This window comes from Lycium barbarum, chromosome 10 (genome assembly GCF_019175385.1).
Source record: "Lycium barbarum isolate Lr01 chromosome 10, ASM1917538v2, whole genome shotgun sequence".
Classification (NCBI taxonomy): domain Eukaryota; kingdom Viridiplantae; phylum Streptophyta; class Magnoliopsida; order Solanales; family Solanaceae; genus Lycium; species Lycium barbarum.
Window position 1 is genome coordinate 61,560,772 of NC_083346.1, and position 17,053 is coordinate 61,577,824.

General features: G+C 39.2%; 1 protein-coding gene across 1 annotated transcript; it reads right to left on the reverse strand.

Annotated features, from left to right (window-relative positions):
* Positions 1–6,550: 6,550 nt before the first annotated feature.
* Positions 6,551–9,758, reverse strand: LOC132614742 (uncharacterized). Its single transcript, XM_060329266.1, has 2 exons — positions 7,477–9,758; positions 6,551–7,170 (listed from the first exon to the last, which is right to left on the reverse strand). Exons 1-2 carry the CDS (start codon positions 9,005–9,007, stop codon positions 7,136–7,138), a joined length of 1,566 nt encoding a protein of 521 aa, XP_060185249.1. The 5' UTR covers positions 9,008–9,758; the 3' UTR covers positions 6,551–7,135.
* Between the last annotated feature and the right edge of the window lie 7,295 nt (positions 9,759–17,053).

Genomic DNA, 17,053 nt, shown 5'->3' on the forward strand with positions numbered 1-17,053 from the left:
TTGAAGAAAATCCTTGTTCTCAAGGATGAAAAGATGGAAACTTTTGTTGCAACTCAATAATATACTCCCAAGTATCTTGAGCAGAATCAATTACAGTCCACTCAATGAACACTTGACAAACAACCTTATTACCTATGTTAACCATCCTCCTATCCGAAATGGACTCCGGTAATGCTGGACATGTGCGGGACATAAGGGTGATTTATAGCAGTTGGAACCTCAGAAATATTCTTGAGTTGTGAAACATGAAATGTGTGGTTGATGAGAACATCAACAGGTAATAATAACTTGCAAGCAATTGCACACCCTTGCAACAATCACATAAGGGCCAAAGTATTTGGCTACTAGCTTGTTTAAATGGTCTAGCAACAACACATACTTGTCTGTAAGGTTGCAACTTCAAAACTCAATAACCCACTTCAAACCTTCTGTCAGACCTGTGTTTGTTAGCCATATCCCTCATTCTTTGTTGAGCTCTAGCCAAGTAGAATCTAAGTATCTCAATGACAGTTTTTCTTGCATCCAAAAACCTATTCACTATGTCAGAATTTGCCTCACCTGCTAAGTAAGGAAGATGAATAGGAGGTTTTTTAGCATACAAAACCTCATATGATGAACAATTAATTGTAGAATGATGAGTGGTATTGTACCACCACTCAGCAAGAGGCAAGTAAGTAGCCTAATCTTATGGATTATCAGAACAAAAACACCTGAGGTAAGTTTCCAGTCCTATTCAGCACCTCAGTTTGACCATCTATCTGAGGGTGATATACAGTGGACTTGTGTAATTGAATACCTTGTAATATGAATAATTCTTGCCAGAAAGAGCTCAAGAAAATAGGATCTCTATCACTGATCATAGTAGAGGGCATGCCATGCAATTTGAACACATAATCCAAGAAACATTGGGCCACAATCAGAGCAATATAGAAGTGTTGTAAACACATTTACTTGCTCAACCTGTCAAATACCACCAAAATAACATCCTTCCCTTTTGATTTAGGCAATCCTTCTATAATATCTAAGCTGATATCAATCCATACACCCTCAGGAATAGGAAGGGGTTGTATCAAAACAGGGTAAGTTTGAACCTCATACTTATGACTCTAACAACCATCACACTTGTTAATGAATTTTGTGATATATTGAGCCATAGATTTCTAGCAAAATAGAGATTGTAACCTCTTAAAGGTAGCATCCATGCCTGTGTGTCCACCTTGAGGTGTAGTATGCCATAATTGAACGATATGGTGCCTCAACTGAGGATCAGATCCTACCACCAACCTGTCCTTCCACCTGAGTTTAGAATTTATCCAAGTAAAGGACTTGTAAAGTTCCACTTGTAGCTTGGTAATTGTAGATTGTAAATCGGCATCAGAAGTCCAAGACATTTGAACTTGAGTAATTAATGGACCATGAGGAGTGAGTAAGGAAAGGTCCAAGAGCTCAGCTCCTTGGAAGTTTGAAACAGGGTAAGTTTGAACCTCATACTTATGCCTCTAACAACCATCACACTTGTTAATGAATTCTGTGATATATTGAGCCATAGATTTCCAGCAAAATAGTGATTGTAACCTCTTAAAGGTAGCATCCATGCCTATGTGTCGACCTTGAGGTGTAGTATGCCATAATTGAACGATATGGTGCCTCAACTGAGGATCAGATCCTACCACCAACCTGTCCTTCCACCAACCTGTCCTTCCACCTGAGTTGAGAATTTATCCAAGTAAAGGACTTGTAAAGTTGCACTTGTAGCTTGGTAATTGTAGATTGTAAACCGGCATCAGAAGTCCAAGACATCTGAACTTGAGTAATTAATGGACCATGAAGAGTGAGTAAGGAAAGGTCCAAGAGCTCAGCTCCTTGGTTCCTTGACAATGCATCAACAATCTTATTGTCATTACCTTCTTGTACTCAATTGAAAAATCAAAAGCAATAAGCTTAAAAATACCAACAACTTGAAATTCAGTATGTATGTTCTGTTCAAGTAAATGTTTCAAGGCTTTTTGGTTAGTCCTTACCACATAATGTCTTCCCAACAAATAATGAGACCACTTAGTCACAACAATTCTCTATCATACACACACATATCCTGATGTCCTGGAGCCAATGATTTGCTGATATAGACAATGGATGCCCTTGCTACATCAATACAACACCAATGCCTAGACCACTTGCATCAGTCTCAATTATGAATGGTTTATCATAATCTAGCATAGCCAGTACAGATGCAGTAACCATGGATTCATTGACTTTGACAAATGTTGCAGTAGCAGCTTCATTACATACAAATTTATCCTTCTTAAGCAACTCATGTAATGGCTTGCATATGGCTCCAAAGACTTTAATAAACCTACTGTAATACCCTACTAATCCAATAAAACCCCTCAAATGTTTAATCATTTTAGGCACCTCTCAAGCTTGAATAGCTCAAATCTTCTTAGGGTCAGTAGCAACTCCCTTAGCACTAATAAAATGACCTAAGTACTCCACTTCTGGCACTCCAAATGCACATTTAGATGCCTTATCATACAACTGATGGTGTTTCATAAGTTCAAACACGGCTAGTAAATGATCAATATGTGCAGACATATCCTTACTTAAAATTAGTATATCATCAAGGAAAAACAATACTGATTTCCTAAGTAAGGGCTTAAAATCAAATTCATAAGGCTTTGAAATGAAGAGGGGGAATTAGTTAAGCCAAATGGCATAACGAGAAACTCATAATGACCTTCATGAGTTTTAAAAGCTATTTTGTGTGCATCAGCGTCAGTCGTTCTAAGTTGGTGATAACCAGCTCTAAGGTCAATCTTAGAAAACACCACTGCTCATCCCAATTCATCTAACAAATATTCAATAATTGGTATAGGAAACTTTTCCTTTATAGTTAAGTGGTTGATGTCCCTATAATCTACACAAATTCTCCAACTATCATCTTTCTTTCCCACCAAAACCAATTGAGAAGCATATGGACTAGTAGTATGTTGGATTACCCCTTAGCTCTTGTACCAAGTTCTCAATTGTATCCTTATTCACCCCTGGATACCTATAAGGTCTCTTGATAACTGGTGTAGCATAATCTGTGAGTGGTATTCTGTGATCAAATGGACCTCTGTGTGGTGGTAATGTAGTTGGAACATAAAAAATGCACTTATACTGATCCATCTAGGAAGATAAAAAAGATGGAATATACGTGAGTAGCATTATACTATTGGATTGAGCATCTATAACTCTGAGAAGTGATAGCATGAAGAACTGAACTTGCTCCTAAGCTGAGAACGAGCCCCTCTTAAAAAATGCTTCTTCCCTTTGTGTAGAAATTCAATAGTTCTGCTGCTGAAGTCAAGAGTATCCTACCCAATGTATTCAATCATTATACTCCCTAAACTATGTCAACATTTCCTAAGGGGAAGAGTAAGAAATAAGAAGAAAATGAAGTTCCTTGTACCAGCCATTGGAGATCCTTACATATTGAAGTAGTTACAGCCTTCTACCATCTGCTCACTAACAGATTGCTCCATAATAGGCTTGTATTTACGTCCTTACTTTCTTGCTACTATCTCATCAATGAAATTATGAGTATTGCCAGTGTTAATAAGGACCTATAAGGGTTGTTTCTCATGATAGCTAGTGACTCTAATATTTTGGTAACTACTAACACCAGCAAAAGCTTGTAAGGAGATAGTCATGCATTCATTAGAACTATTAGAATTAGTAGCTCCTTCCAAAACTTGAATATAATCCCTTACTTCCTCCACAACTTCAGAGTTTCCCTCCTCGATTACCTCTACTAAAAACAATTGCTTCTTGGCTTTACCCACATGTGTTTCATCACATAGGAAACATACGCCCTTAGCTCATTTGTCATCCATTTCTGCAACAGTCAACAGTCTCCTACCAGAGTTATTGTTTGGAAATCTGTTAGGTCTTAGAGGGTTCAAAGGGTTTCTTGAAAGAAGAATTTGGTGAATTTGACTTCTGGTAATTTTAGCATTTGGGAATTTGAGGAGTTGGTAAGATGGAATTCTGGTTTTTGCTAGAAGGTGTGATACACAAGACTGTGCTTGTTCTTCAAACACTTCCTCTTGTAATCTAGCAATGACTTGCAATAAGGTTGTTGGTGACTGAATTCTAATTGACTTATTCAGTTCAGGCTTTAGTCCACCTAAAAAAACAACTGATTACATTCTCATTTGTCAAGTTAACTCCAGTCAACAACCTGTCAAGTTAAGTTTGATAATCCTTCACACTACCAGTTTGTTACAGACTTTTAATAACTTCCATTGAATCTTCAAACCCATCCCTAAATCTCTCATTCAATGCCAAATGTAGTTTTTCCAAGTAGGATCTGAAATAACGTTTCTGGATTTCATGTAAGATTTATGCCAAGCTATGGCTTAACCATCCAAATGAAGAAGTAACCTTAACTCTTTGATCATAAGGAACCTCATCCATGGAAAAGAATTCATAAACCTTATACAAACAAGCTCTTAGATCTTTGCCGGCAAATCTAAAAAAGTCTAACCTAGAATATTGAGAGATAAAATTACCATGGAAATTTGCATTTCTAGTAGTTCCATTCTGAAATTCCTTGCTAGAACTCAAATGCCTTGTGTGTCTCGAGAAATCACCACCAACTGTTGATTCAACTCTGCCTTGTTCGAGCTCCTTTTCTTTTTGTTTTATTCTACCCAATGCTTGCTTGATTTCTAGTAAATTCCTTATCCGTTTGAACATTCCTGTCAATCATACTAACCGCTCCCTCTATGAGGTTAGGACCACACGTACATGCACAATGTTAACCTCCATTGAATGGTCCAGGTAGGCAATCCCCTGAATATTGTGCAAAGAAAGATGGTGAAAGAAAACAACAATGATAGTAAATGTGTTAGTGGATTGGGCTAATAGTATTGGCATGGGAAGATTGAAGGGATAATTACGGCCTGATACACTTCGCTCATCTACTTTACCAATTATAACCCAACTGTTATTATATTACCGCACTACCCATTTAGTGTCACGATCCGGCTAGGGGCCATGACGGGTACCCGGGCCTGACCACCGAGCACCACTCATTCTATTACTCATCATACTCATCCTGCGTTAATTCGTTATTCTCATGCTTATAATCATAGGAAAACCATTTCCATTTGAAACATAACTACCTGTATGTACATAAGCCCTTCGGCTATCAAAATAATACATATTTATACAATGGGAAATCGTGAGACCATACTACCCATACATACGTATCTACGAGCCTCTACTAGAGTACTAGACATATGGACGGGACAGGACCCCGTTGTGCCCAAAACATATATGTACACAAAATAATAAATTAATGGCACCTCCGGAACAATGGAGTGCCCTCAAAGTCTGCTAGTAGCTCCTATGAATCTGGGTCGCCTCCCTGTCTACCTGTGGGCATGAACACAGCGTCCAAAGAAAACTGACGTCAGTACGAGCAATATATTGAGTATGTAAGGCGTGGATAATAACATGATAAGAGCATGAGGGATAGCATAAGATAAAAAAACTGTTCATTTCTCGTAATACTTTTTAAACATTCGTCATACGTACTTACCGCTTTATTCTCTTAGAGATACACTTGTTACATCCACATGCTTACACATGCAATAACTTACAATGCAGTACAGTCACGTACCCGGCCATATAGGCTCAGTATTATCCGTACTCGGCCCTTCCGAGACTCGATATCACCCATACTCGGTCCTCCCGGGACTCGATAGTATCCGTACTCGGCCCTTCCGGGACTCGATGCTATCCGTACTCGGCCCTTCCGGGACTCGATGCTATCCGTAACTGAGCAGTGGGAGTGCTATGCATACATACATACATATACATAAAAATACATAAATGAAATTGACATCATCCTTAGCATTACCATACATCTATCATTAAAGCATACATTAGAACATTGAAGGAAACTATGGCGATGTCGGGGTGACATGAGGTTCTGGACCCTCGATTACATTATGGAGTGATCATAATCATCATATGTCACCTTGAAGGGACTAACGTTTTAAGATGAGGGTACACAAGAAAAAGCATCATCCATTATCATACTCGTGTCTTATCTCTTTTTCTCTATCTTATACATAGGTATAGTCATAGACTCATAATTTCCGTTATGTAGGAAGATCATGGAAAAATAGGAAGATTCATGCCATAGGATTCATGCCATAGAAGGAAAGGGTGATAACAACACGGTTAGCGGAAGACTTTAGAATTGAAAATTAGAAACGGGGAAGGATTGATTCTTGAGAAAGAAGTTCACAAGTTCAAGTATTTGATACTTAAAACGTTGTTTAATAGTGAAAGAAGGAGTTGAATCAATTAAGAAGAAGAAGAAATGGAGGGAGGGAACTCAAACAAGGAATCTTACCATCGAAGAATCCGAGTTGCGGTTCAAAGTAGAACAAAAAGGGCATAACCCAAAAGAGAACCTCAAAGGTCTCCACAAGCACAAGGCTAATATTATTAATATTCAAACATAGTTACAATGAAAAATAAAACACCCCTTTATATAGGAGAAATGGTGGCTGCCACCCTAAATAAAATAAAGAACATTCTAGACATTAAAGTTGGTCAAACCAAATTAATTAAGGTGCAATTTCCAAGCTGCATAGAAGACCACCAATTCTTTGTTCCAAAGTGCATAGAAGACCACCAACATTTCACCAAACATTTGTTCCAATGTGCATAGAAGACCACCAACACTTTGTTCAATAAAAACATTAAATGTAGTCAACATAGCATTAAATGATCTTCTAGAAACACAAGTATGGGCTGCTGAACTTGTTCCTTCTTTGGGCATGTTTTGGGCCATAATCCAACTCATCTTGGTTTTCAATTGGGACCTCCAATTAGTATTAAGACTTTCCCTAAAGATCTCCTTTGGGCTGGAGCTATTCCTCCATTACATGACATGTCATTACCAAATGAAGCCCATTAAAGCATCTTGATATTTTTTAGTCTTCAACGAAAATTAAGCTTCCTTGGTTGCTATCATTCTCCCCCTCTTATAGAAGATTCGTCCCGAATCTTGGTGGTGACCTTTTTTGATCCTTAATGCATTTGAGCCTCCATGGTTGCTATCATTCTCCCCCTCTTAAAGAAGATTCGTCCGCGAATCTTGACATTGACCTGCAACCAACATGATAATCACAATACGTAGGGAGCAAACAAAGGAAACAAAACAAGCATTTGGTAAAAACAACACAAGGTAGTGATCATGCAACCACTTAACCCACTTAGTTCTTTTATGCACAAACACCCCTTTTAAATATCCAAGCATTACATCATCTAATAGAACAATGTAATTTCCAACACAAGAACTAAAAACACAATTCATTAGCTCTTTAAACAGTAGAGGATCATTAGCCAGACCAAAAGCATATGAATACCAAGAAAACATACCATATTTGCTCTTTCTAAACAACTTAACCTCACCATTCAATATACCATGGTCATGATATGGATCAAAAGTTATTTTCTTGTGAAGTGGCTTGGAATGAACCTGCAAATAAGGATCTAGAAAACAAGATAAAGATATTGTGAAGTTGAAAACATGTGAGCACTTGTCCTTTTCCACACTTGAGCTACTACATTCTGCACCTAGCTCAACTTTCTCAATATCTACGGCACCAAAAGCTTCATGTGTCTCAATGTCTTCATTGGAAACTTCATCACCTTTGCTTCCTTCATTGGAATCCCAAAGTGGACAAAAATGTACAGTAAACTCATGTTTAGTATCATCCCATAATGGGTTATCCCACACTTTAAAACCTTGACCCATGAGATTGTCTTCTTCAAGTGAGCTGTCATCATCCTTTACACAAAGTTCATCCTCAATGTTCTGCATGAAAGGAGATAAAAGACTAAAACAAGAAAGAGTTAGCTTATTAGCATATGAACAAGATTCATCCTTTCTCAAATTCTCTTGGATTTGTTCACTCAACTTATCTCGTTTCCCACGTTCACCACATTGTGGCAGACTGCTCACGTGAGAATAACAACAAAAAAAGTTATGTTCACTCTCAATTTGAGTTATATCTTCACCTAAAACCCTTGATTCAACAAATTGTGGTACAAGTTCAGTTTTGTTTGCATCTACAAATAGATCATCGATAAGGTCATACCACATGAGATCATCAAGCTCAACTTTGTCTTCTACTTGCAATTGTTTCCACAAATCATTAGCCTTTGCTACTTTCAAATCCCATTTGAAGCTAGATTCTTCCTTCAATTGTTGTTCCAACACTTCAATGGGTTCTTCTTCAACAACCTGCACATTTGGAGCACAAATACTAGAAAAAGAATGAGTTAAAAGGTTAGAGCTTGAACAAGATCCTTTCACACTTATGCACTCTTTTCTTTTAAGCACTTCTTTTCTATCATCTCTCAAGTGCTTTTTTTCACCCTCTATTTTACCTCCCAAACGCACTTCACTCGATTCTGTCCACTCATTTCCAGTTCTTGACAACTCACTCTCTTCATTCATCACTTCCTCTACTTTTTCCTCTCTTGAGTTGTCAAGTTTCTCACCCTTAATTCTCTCTTTCTTTTGTCGCTCATCCTCACTTTTGTTTGAATTGAAAAAGGATCCAACTGATGAAGAAACACTCCCTTGCTTTCCTTGGAAGAATATGTTATTTGAAGTATCATAAGCACCCACATACTTGCCAAGAATTCCTCTACTATCTTTTGGAGGGATTCTAACATCAACTCTGATTTTTGATTTTCTACAAGCACTTGATGTGTCCCTTTGGTCCTTCTTTTCATACGCCTTGTGCTTCAACTCCCCCTCATTAGATGACGGATAGTTTGAAGATGTTTTTTTGGAATTATGTTGTTTCTTCTTTTTTTCATCCCACTCATCATTTGCTTTCTTCATTGCTTCATAGAGTTTTCGTAACCAGTAAAAGTCATTTTCATCTCTTTCTTTTAATATTTTATCTTCTTCCTTTCTTTTGGTATCCATGGATGTAGCCACAACCTCCCAAAGACCTGCAAATTGCTTAATTATAAACAAAAATTTGTTAGAAGCAAAAGGACCTCACCAAAAGCATCACACCCTTACATCACTCAAGTAGTGACTCTCAACACTCGTGTATTACACAAGTAGGCTTTTACCCTCAAAGAATCTCACCACTCTCGCCTTTTACCACTCAAGGGCTGCTCCTCGAAGTTCTTCAATAAACCAGCAACTCAAACACCTCAAAGTAAGTTCCAAAGCTTGGTTCAAGAATGGAGTTTATGTCAAACAAAGAAAAGGACAACAAAAACTTAAACTGACAGGAAACAAGAAATACACAATGAAAATAGAGAGAGAGAGAGAAACACTGAACAAATTAGCACGAAACAAAGAAATAGACACAAAATTACTAGACAACTCTAAGTATGGACAAATACTTCAAGTATCTAGTAAGAGAACATAAAGAAAACCAAATGCAAGAAATTAACACTTTCAAGAAAAGATTTAGAACATATCAATGAGTTTGGATACAAATGTATTGTAATGATCTTGCACTCCTCAATGTGACTTTTGAGTTCCTTGATGAGTTTTAGTCAAAGAATCTTTAAAACTAATGGGATTTTCAAGAGATAACAACCACAATGGGTTTCCCAATAATTTAAAGTCAACAAATCACAAGATAAAGGATTGAAGAAATCAAGAATAAGTAAAGAAAACTTAGAGAGTACTGTTCACGGCACTGTCCACTTGAGCAGTTTTTTTTTGCTACTGTTCACGTGCTACAGTATTTTTTCAGTTTTTTTTTTTGGTATTTAGAATTCAAATCAATAGATCGGGTGAGTATAGGAATACTCAACCATCCAAAGCTCTGATACCACTTGATAACAACACGGTTAGCGGAAGACTTTAGAATTGAAAATTAGAAAGGGGGAAGGATTGATTCTTGAGAAAGAAGTTCACAAGTTTAAGTATTTGATACTTAAAACGTTGTTTAATAGTGAAAGAAGGAGTTGAATCAATTAAGAAGAAGAAGAAATGGAGGGAGGGAACTCAAACAAGGAATCTTACCATCGAAGAATCCGAGTTGCGGTTCAAAGTAGAACAAAAAGGGCATAACCCAAAAGAGAACCTCAAAGGTCTCCACAAGCACAAGGCTAATATTATTAATATTCAAACTTAGTTACAATGAAAAAGAAAACACCCCTTTATATAGGAGAAATGGTGGCTGCCACCCTAAATAAAATAAAGAACATTCTAGACATTAAAGTTGGTCAAACCAAATTAATTAAGGTGCAATTTCCAAGCTGCATAGAAGACCACCAATTCTTTGTTCCAAAGTGCATAGAAGACCACCAACATTTCACCAAACATTTGTTCCAATGTGCATAGAAGACCACCAACACTTTGTTCAATAAAAACATTAAATGTAGTCAACATATAATTAAATGATCTTCTAGAAACACAAGTATGGGCTGCTGAACTTGTTCCTTCTTTGGGCATGTTTTGGGCCATAATCCAACTCATCTTGGTTTTCAATTGGGGCCTCTAATTAGTATTAAGACTTTCCCAAAAGATCTCCTTTGGGCTGGAGCTATTCCTCCATTACATGACATGTCATTACCAAATGAAGCCCATTAAAGCATCTTGATATTTTTTAGTCTTCAACGAAAATTAAGCTTCCTTGGTTGCTATCAAAGGGTTACCCTTACATACCTTTTCGTTTAGCTATTCTATCGCTTGCTTGTTCTCCTTCAACGCTCACGTTGTTACCTTCAAGAGAGTTCGCATTAACATTAGCTAATCGACCACATGAACATGCTAAACTAAAGCTAGGGAAAATTGGGCAGCATTTCCTTTATTTATACAACTTTCTTCATATTACATCTCAACTCCCAAACATCTATAATTAGATTCACAACATCATAAGCAACAATCTTCATACACCTACATTACCCACATTTCCCAATTTCACTTCAATTCATCCATAATCATGGTCATAGTACACTAGTACATTTTCTCACATATAATACCTATCCCATGTCCTAAATGTCATTTATAACATAATCATAATCAAGATACCTCAAGAATCATGACTCATTCCAAGCTACGACTCAAAATCTCATTATTCTCATCTTCGTGACCCATTTTCCGTCTCCTTTCATAATCTAAGTCTTTCAACCTCTCATTACCTTAAACAACATGGGATGATCATAAAACTCACCTTAGATGGTGTAGGAATGAACCTTGGGACGAAACACTTCACTTGAGCAAAACCCTAGTTCCACCTCCACTTGGATTTCCTGTCTTGGATGAACTTTAATGAGTTTCTTACACTTGATTCTTTTGGATTGATGAAGTTGATCACTAATATTTCTTGAATTCTTGTGGGAGAAGTGTGGAGAAATATTCTAGAGAGTTATAGAGAGAAGGGGAGTGAAGGGGAAATTAAATGAAATGAACTTGATCCCTCATTAATAATACTCCATCTGTCCCGACCAATTTCTATGGACCAACATACAGTCCGTATAAATTATACTGACCGTATGTCTGGCAGTAGATTTGGTCAAGTGAGGCTGACCATTTGTGTTACACCACGGAAAATTTTCAGTGAGTCTACAATGAATAGATCAACGAAGGGTATGAGTGTGCGGTGTTTTACTAAGTAGGGAATGACGATTCATGAATTTTTGGAAATAAGAAAGTTGCAGAAATTCATTTCAGTCCAGTGGTCGTAAAGCACAATACGGCCCGTAAAGTGATTTACGGACCGTAAAGTGCGATCGTCCTCCAACACTCCAAGAAATTCAACTTTCTGTTAAATGTTGAAATGGTAAAACACGACCCAGAATACGGACCGTAAATCGAAATACGATCGTAAACCTCGATCGTAAATCACCATGTTGACAGCCAACCCTTCTGTTTTTGATATGCTTAAATACGGTCATGAAGGACGGGTCGTAAACCAGTATACGGCCCATAAACTGTGGTTCACGACCACTGTACACCCCGACTGTTGATCATTAAAAATCAGACTTTGAGTTATTAAAAGGGACCCAAGCCTCATTTTATTTCATTTTCTCATCTACACAACTCAAGAGCTTTCTAGAGAATTCTCCAAACACTTCATCTACAAGAAGGACCAAGGGAAATTAAGATCAACAACATCAAATTCATGAATCAAAGTCTATGAAACTCAAGTGAAGTTCATCCAAACCTAGAGATCCCAAAGGAGGTGAAGTAAGGTTTTGGTGAAAGAGGAGAGGCTCCACTCCAGGCTTGTTCCACCAACCTCTAAGGTACATTTGATGACTTTTCCATGATTACTAAAGTATTTATATGATGAAACACTTGGATTATGAGAGGGTGTAATAAATGGGCCATAAAATGTGAATAGTGTTATAATTGAATGATAGTGGGATTGAATCATGAATGTTGATGTGTTGTGAGTATAAAGATGTTATAAATGGCGTGTAGACCATGAAATGGGTGTGTGGTATGAGAAAACATGATAATAAGCTAGAACCCATTAATGTGGAAATTTGGAGAAAAATGGTGAATTTTGCTCAATGTATATAAATGACGATTGTTGATTACAATATTATGAGTGTTGTTGTGAGAGTTTGGGAATTGAGATTGGACATGGAAAAAGTAGTACAAACAAAGGAAATGCTGCTCAATTTTTCCTAGAAATAACGATGCGTTCCTATAGTCGGTTAACTAACGTAATGTGCATTCTCTCGTGAAGGTAGCAACATGATATTGAAGAGGATCAAGTGAACGATAGCTTAACTAAGCGACAAAGGTATGTGAGGCTAGTCCTTTTCTTTCTATGGCATGAATCCCATAATATGATTTTCTTCCCTTTCCATGATTCTCCTATATCCCGGAAAGCCAAGAGCCTAAGATCATGAATAGCTATATGAGTCAAGAGATATGATATGACGTTAAAGTAAATGATGTTGTTCCTTGTATACACTCACCTTATATACTAATACTTTCAAGGTGAGGCAGAATGTTCATATATGTTCATAATGGAATCGAGGGTTCACGACCTTACGTCACCTCGATAGAATGCAGTTGTTCTCGAGTCTTTATGCATGTGTGACGACAAGTATATTTTGATAAGCATATTATTATAAGTATTTTATGAGGAGCATGTCATGATTGCATCACACCGGGCCTAGTTGGCCGGGCAGTCACCGCGAAAGCGGGCAACTATACGATACACCATGGCCAGTTGGCATGGGCAGACACCACTAGTGGGCGGCATGAGATGGTACCCCGGACGCGGGAGGCCTAGACGTGGGCTAATGTTATTGATTATTACGCCGTTCCGACATGGACGGGCAGCTTACATATTATGTATATACGATATGATGATGAGTATGAGTAAGATAGCATGGATTACTTCTCTTATGATTGTCATTCAGATCCAGATGTTCCATATTGATGTTCTCATTATATTATTGTTGCCATGAGTAAGATAGCATGGATTACTTCTCTTATGATTGTCATTCAGATCCAGATGTTCCATATTGATGTTCTCATTATATTATTGTTGCCTTTCTTCATTGTTTATGTCTCTCATACTCAGTACAATATTCGTACTGACGTCCGTTTTCTTTGGACGCTGTGTTCATGCCCACAAGTAGACAGGGAGGCGAGCTCGATCCGGATTCTTAGGAGCTGTGATTGAAAGCACTCCATTGTTCGGAGGTGCTTATGATTATTCTTTTGGTACATATGCATATTTTGGGCACGACGGAGTCTTGTTCCGTATATATATATACAGTCTGTCAGTAGAGGCTCGTAGATACGCAGTGTGGGTTAGATGGTCTCACAAGATGTTATTATATGTGTATATTATTTTGATGGCCGAGGGGAAAATGTATATAAAGAATTTATATTTCTATCTAAAATATGTTTTCCCTATAATTCGTGTATGAAGTTGATAAAAAGGGCCTTAAGTGAGTAAGATGAGTGGTACAGTGAGTGGTGCTCGGTGGCTAGCCCTGGGTACCCGCCGCGGCCCGTAGCTGGGTCGTGACAGAAGTGGTATCAGAGCAGTTCTTCCTAGGAAGTGTCTACGAGCCGTGTCTAGTAGAGTCTTGTTTATGGTGTGTTGCGCGCCACGCTAATAAACAAGAGGCTACAGGGCATTTAGGAAAATGACCATCCTTCTTCTTATTAGATCGTGCGATAGAGCCATACGTAAGATTTTATCCTTCCTAATAGTGTGCTGTGGTTTCAGAATGCCGCCAAAGGGAAGAGCTACAGCTGCCCAGAAGGGCAAAGCTACGACAAAAAGACGGGCGGAAAGAGAGCCCCTGATGAATGTAGAAGAGGGCGAATCACAAAATGAGGCCCCGCCCAATGTAGAAGAGCAAGGAGGAGCCTCGGCTCCGATTCCTCCAGCGGGTGCTTCGGGTCAACAAGTGACTGAGGCCATACATTTATTGACCCAATTGGTTGCCGCCCAGGCACAACGACAGAATGCGGGCCTGAGTGATCGTTCAGCTAGTACGAAAGCTCGTGATTTTATGACTTCAAATTCTCCGGAGTTCTTTGGGTCGAAACCGGATGAAGATCCACAAAACTTCATTGATGAAATGTTGAGGACCTTAAGGATTATTCATGCCTCCGAGACCGAATCCGTGGAGTTGGCTTCTTATAGACTCCGCGATGTGGCGGTATTATGGTACAACAACTGGGTAGCATCAAGGGGAGAGAACGCGCCTCCTCCGGTTTGGCAAGAATTTGTGGATGCTTTTATTCGTCATTATTTGCCACCCGAGGTCCGCCGAGCTAGAGCGGACAGGTTCTTGAATCTAAAGCAAGGAAGCATGAGCGATCGGGAATATAGCTTGCAATTTAATTCTTTGGCCAGGTATGCCCCGGCTATGGTGGTCGACATAGGGGTTCGAGTGCACAGGTTTGTGAGTGGTATGGGACCACATTTATTCAAAGATTGCTTGATAGCCTCATTGCAGGATGGGATGGACATTTCCCGTATACAAGCCCATGCTCATAATTTAGAGGGACGACAGCCACCGCAAAGGAGTGATCGTGATATTGACAGGAGACAAGGCAAGAGGGCTAGATCTATGGGAGCCAACAGTGAGTATAGAGGGGGACTGAGACAGACGTATTCTAGGCATTCAGGCCAGTCAGCGACTAGTGCGCCTTCCAGATTTCCAGATAGGAGGTTTGACCATTCTTTCCGGTCAGGATAGGGCCAAAGTTCGAGGGCCTCGGATTTTCAATCCAGATGGGATTTTAGTCAGAGGGGACCCCCAGTACCGCGGTACAGCCAGTGCGGTAGAATACATTCCGGACAGTGTCGTCGAGGTTCGGACGCCTGCTATGCCTGCGGTCAAGTTGGTCATATGATGAGAGATTGTCCCTCGATAAGAGATAGAGCCGGGACTCAGCCCACAGGTTCAGCAGTGGGTTCTTCTTCGGTACGCCCGACAGCACAGATTCCTCAGACTTCAGCAGGTAGAGGTAGAGGCAGAGGGGGAGCATCTACTTCAGGTGTCGTTTAGCCCCGCGTATATGCTTTAGCCGGGCGACAGGATCTTGAGTCTTCCCCAGATGTCGTCACAGGTACATTAACTATATTTTCCCGTGCTGTATATGCTTTGATCGATCCGGGTTCTACCTTACCTTATGTTACTCCGTATGTTGCTGACTGTATTGGGGTGAAACCCGAGCCAATTAGACCCTTTGAGGTATTCACTCCGGTTGGTGATCTGGTAATAGCGAGGAAAGTGTATAAAAATTATGTTATTGTGATATGTGATCGCCCGACCAAAGCCGATTTGATCGAGCTGAAAATGATAGATTTGGATGTAATTATGGGTATGGATTGGTTGGCCTCATGTTATGCTAATGTTGATTGCCGAACGAAAATGGTTCGATTTCAATTCCCGCGAGAGCCCATACTTGAATGGAAGGGTAATACGGCGTCTCCAAAGGGTAGGTTTATTTCCTACCTTAAGGCAAGAAAGATGATAGCTAAAGGTTATATTTATCATCTAGTTCGGGTTCATGACACAGAGGCAGAGCCGCCGACTTTCTAGTCTGTTCCAGTAGTGAATGAATTTCCAGATGTATTTCCAAATGAACTACCAGGTCTTCCTCCTGAGAGGGAAATTGACTTCACTATTGATGTATTGCCAGACACGGAGCCTATTTCTATTCCTCCTTATCGAATGGCTCCAGCAGAATTGAAAGAGCTGAAGGCACAGTTGAGGGACTTGCTTGAAAAGGGGTTTATAAGGCCCAGTTCATCGCCGTGGGGAGCACCAGTCTTGTTCGTGAGAAAGAAGGACGGATCTCTACGGATGTGCATCGATTATAGACAGCTGAACAAGGTAACAATAAAGAACAAGTATCCCCTCCCCAAGATTGATGATTTGTTTGATCAATTACAGGGCGCTAAGTGGTTCTCCAAGATAGATTTGAGATTTGGTTATCATCAAGTGAGAATTAGAGAGAGAGAGATATTCCCAAAACAGCCTTCAGAACGAGGTATAGCCACTATGAGTTCCGAGTGATGTCGTTTGGGTTGACAAATGCCCCGGCGGTGTTCATGAATTTAATGAATAATGTGTTCAGGCCATTTTTGGATCTCTTCATGATAGTATTTATTGATGATATTCTAGTGTATTCTCGCACAGAGACAAAACATGCAGATCATCTAAGAATTGTTCTAGGCATTCTTCGAGGTCGGGAATTATATGCAAAATTCTCAAAGTGCGAGTTTTGGATAAATTCTGTGGCATTCCTAGGTCATGTTATTTCAGATGATGGCATCTGAGTTGACACTCAGAAAATAGAAGCTGTGAAGACTTGGCCAAGGCCTACAACGCCTACGGAAGTTCGTAGTTTTCTAGGTTTGGCAGGTTATTATAGAAGGTTTGTAGAGGGCTTTTCATCTATTTCAGCTCCATTGACGAAGCTAACCCAGAAGTCGGCAAAATTTCAGTGGAACGATGCATGCGAGCGTAGTTTCCAAGAGTTGAAAGACAGGTTGATCTCAGCTCCAGT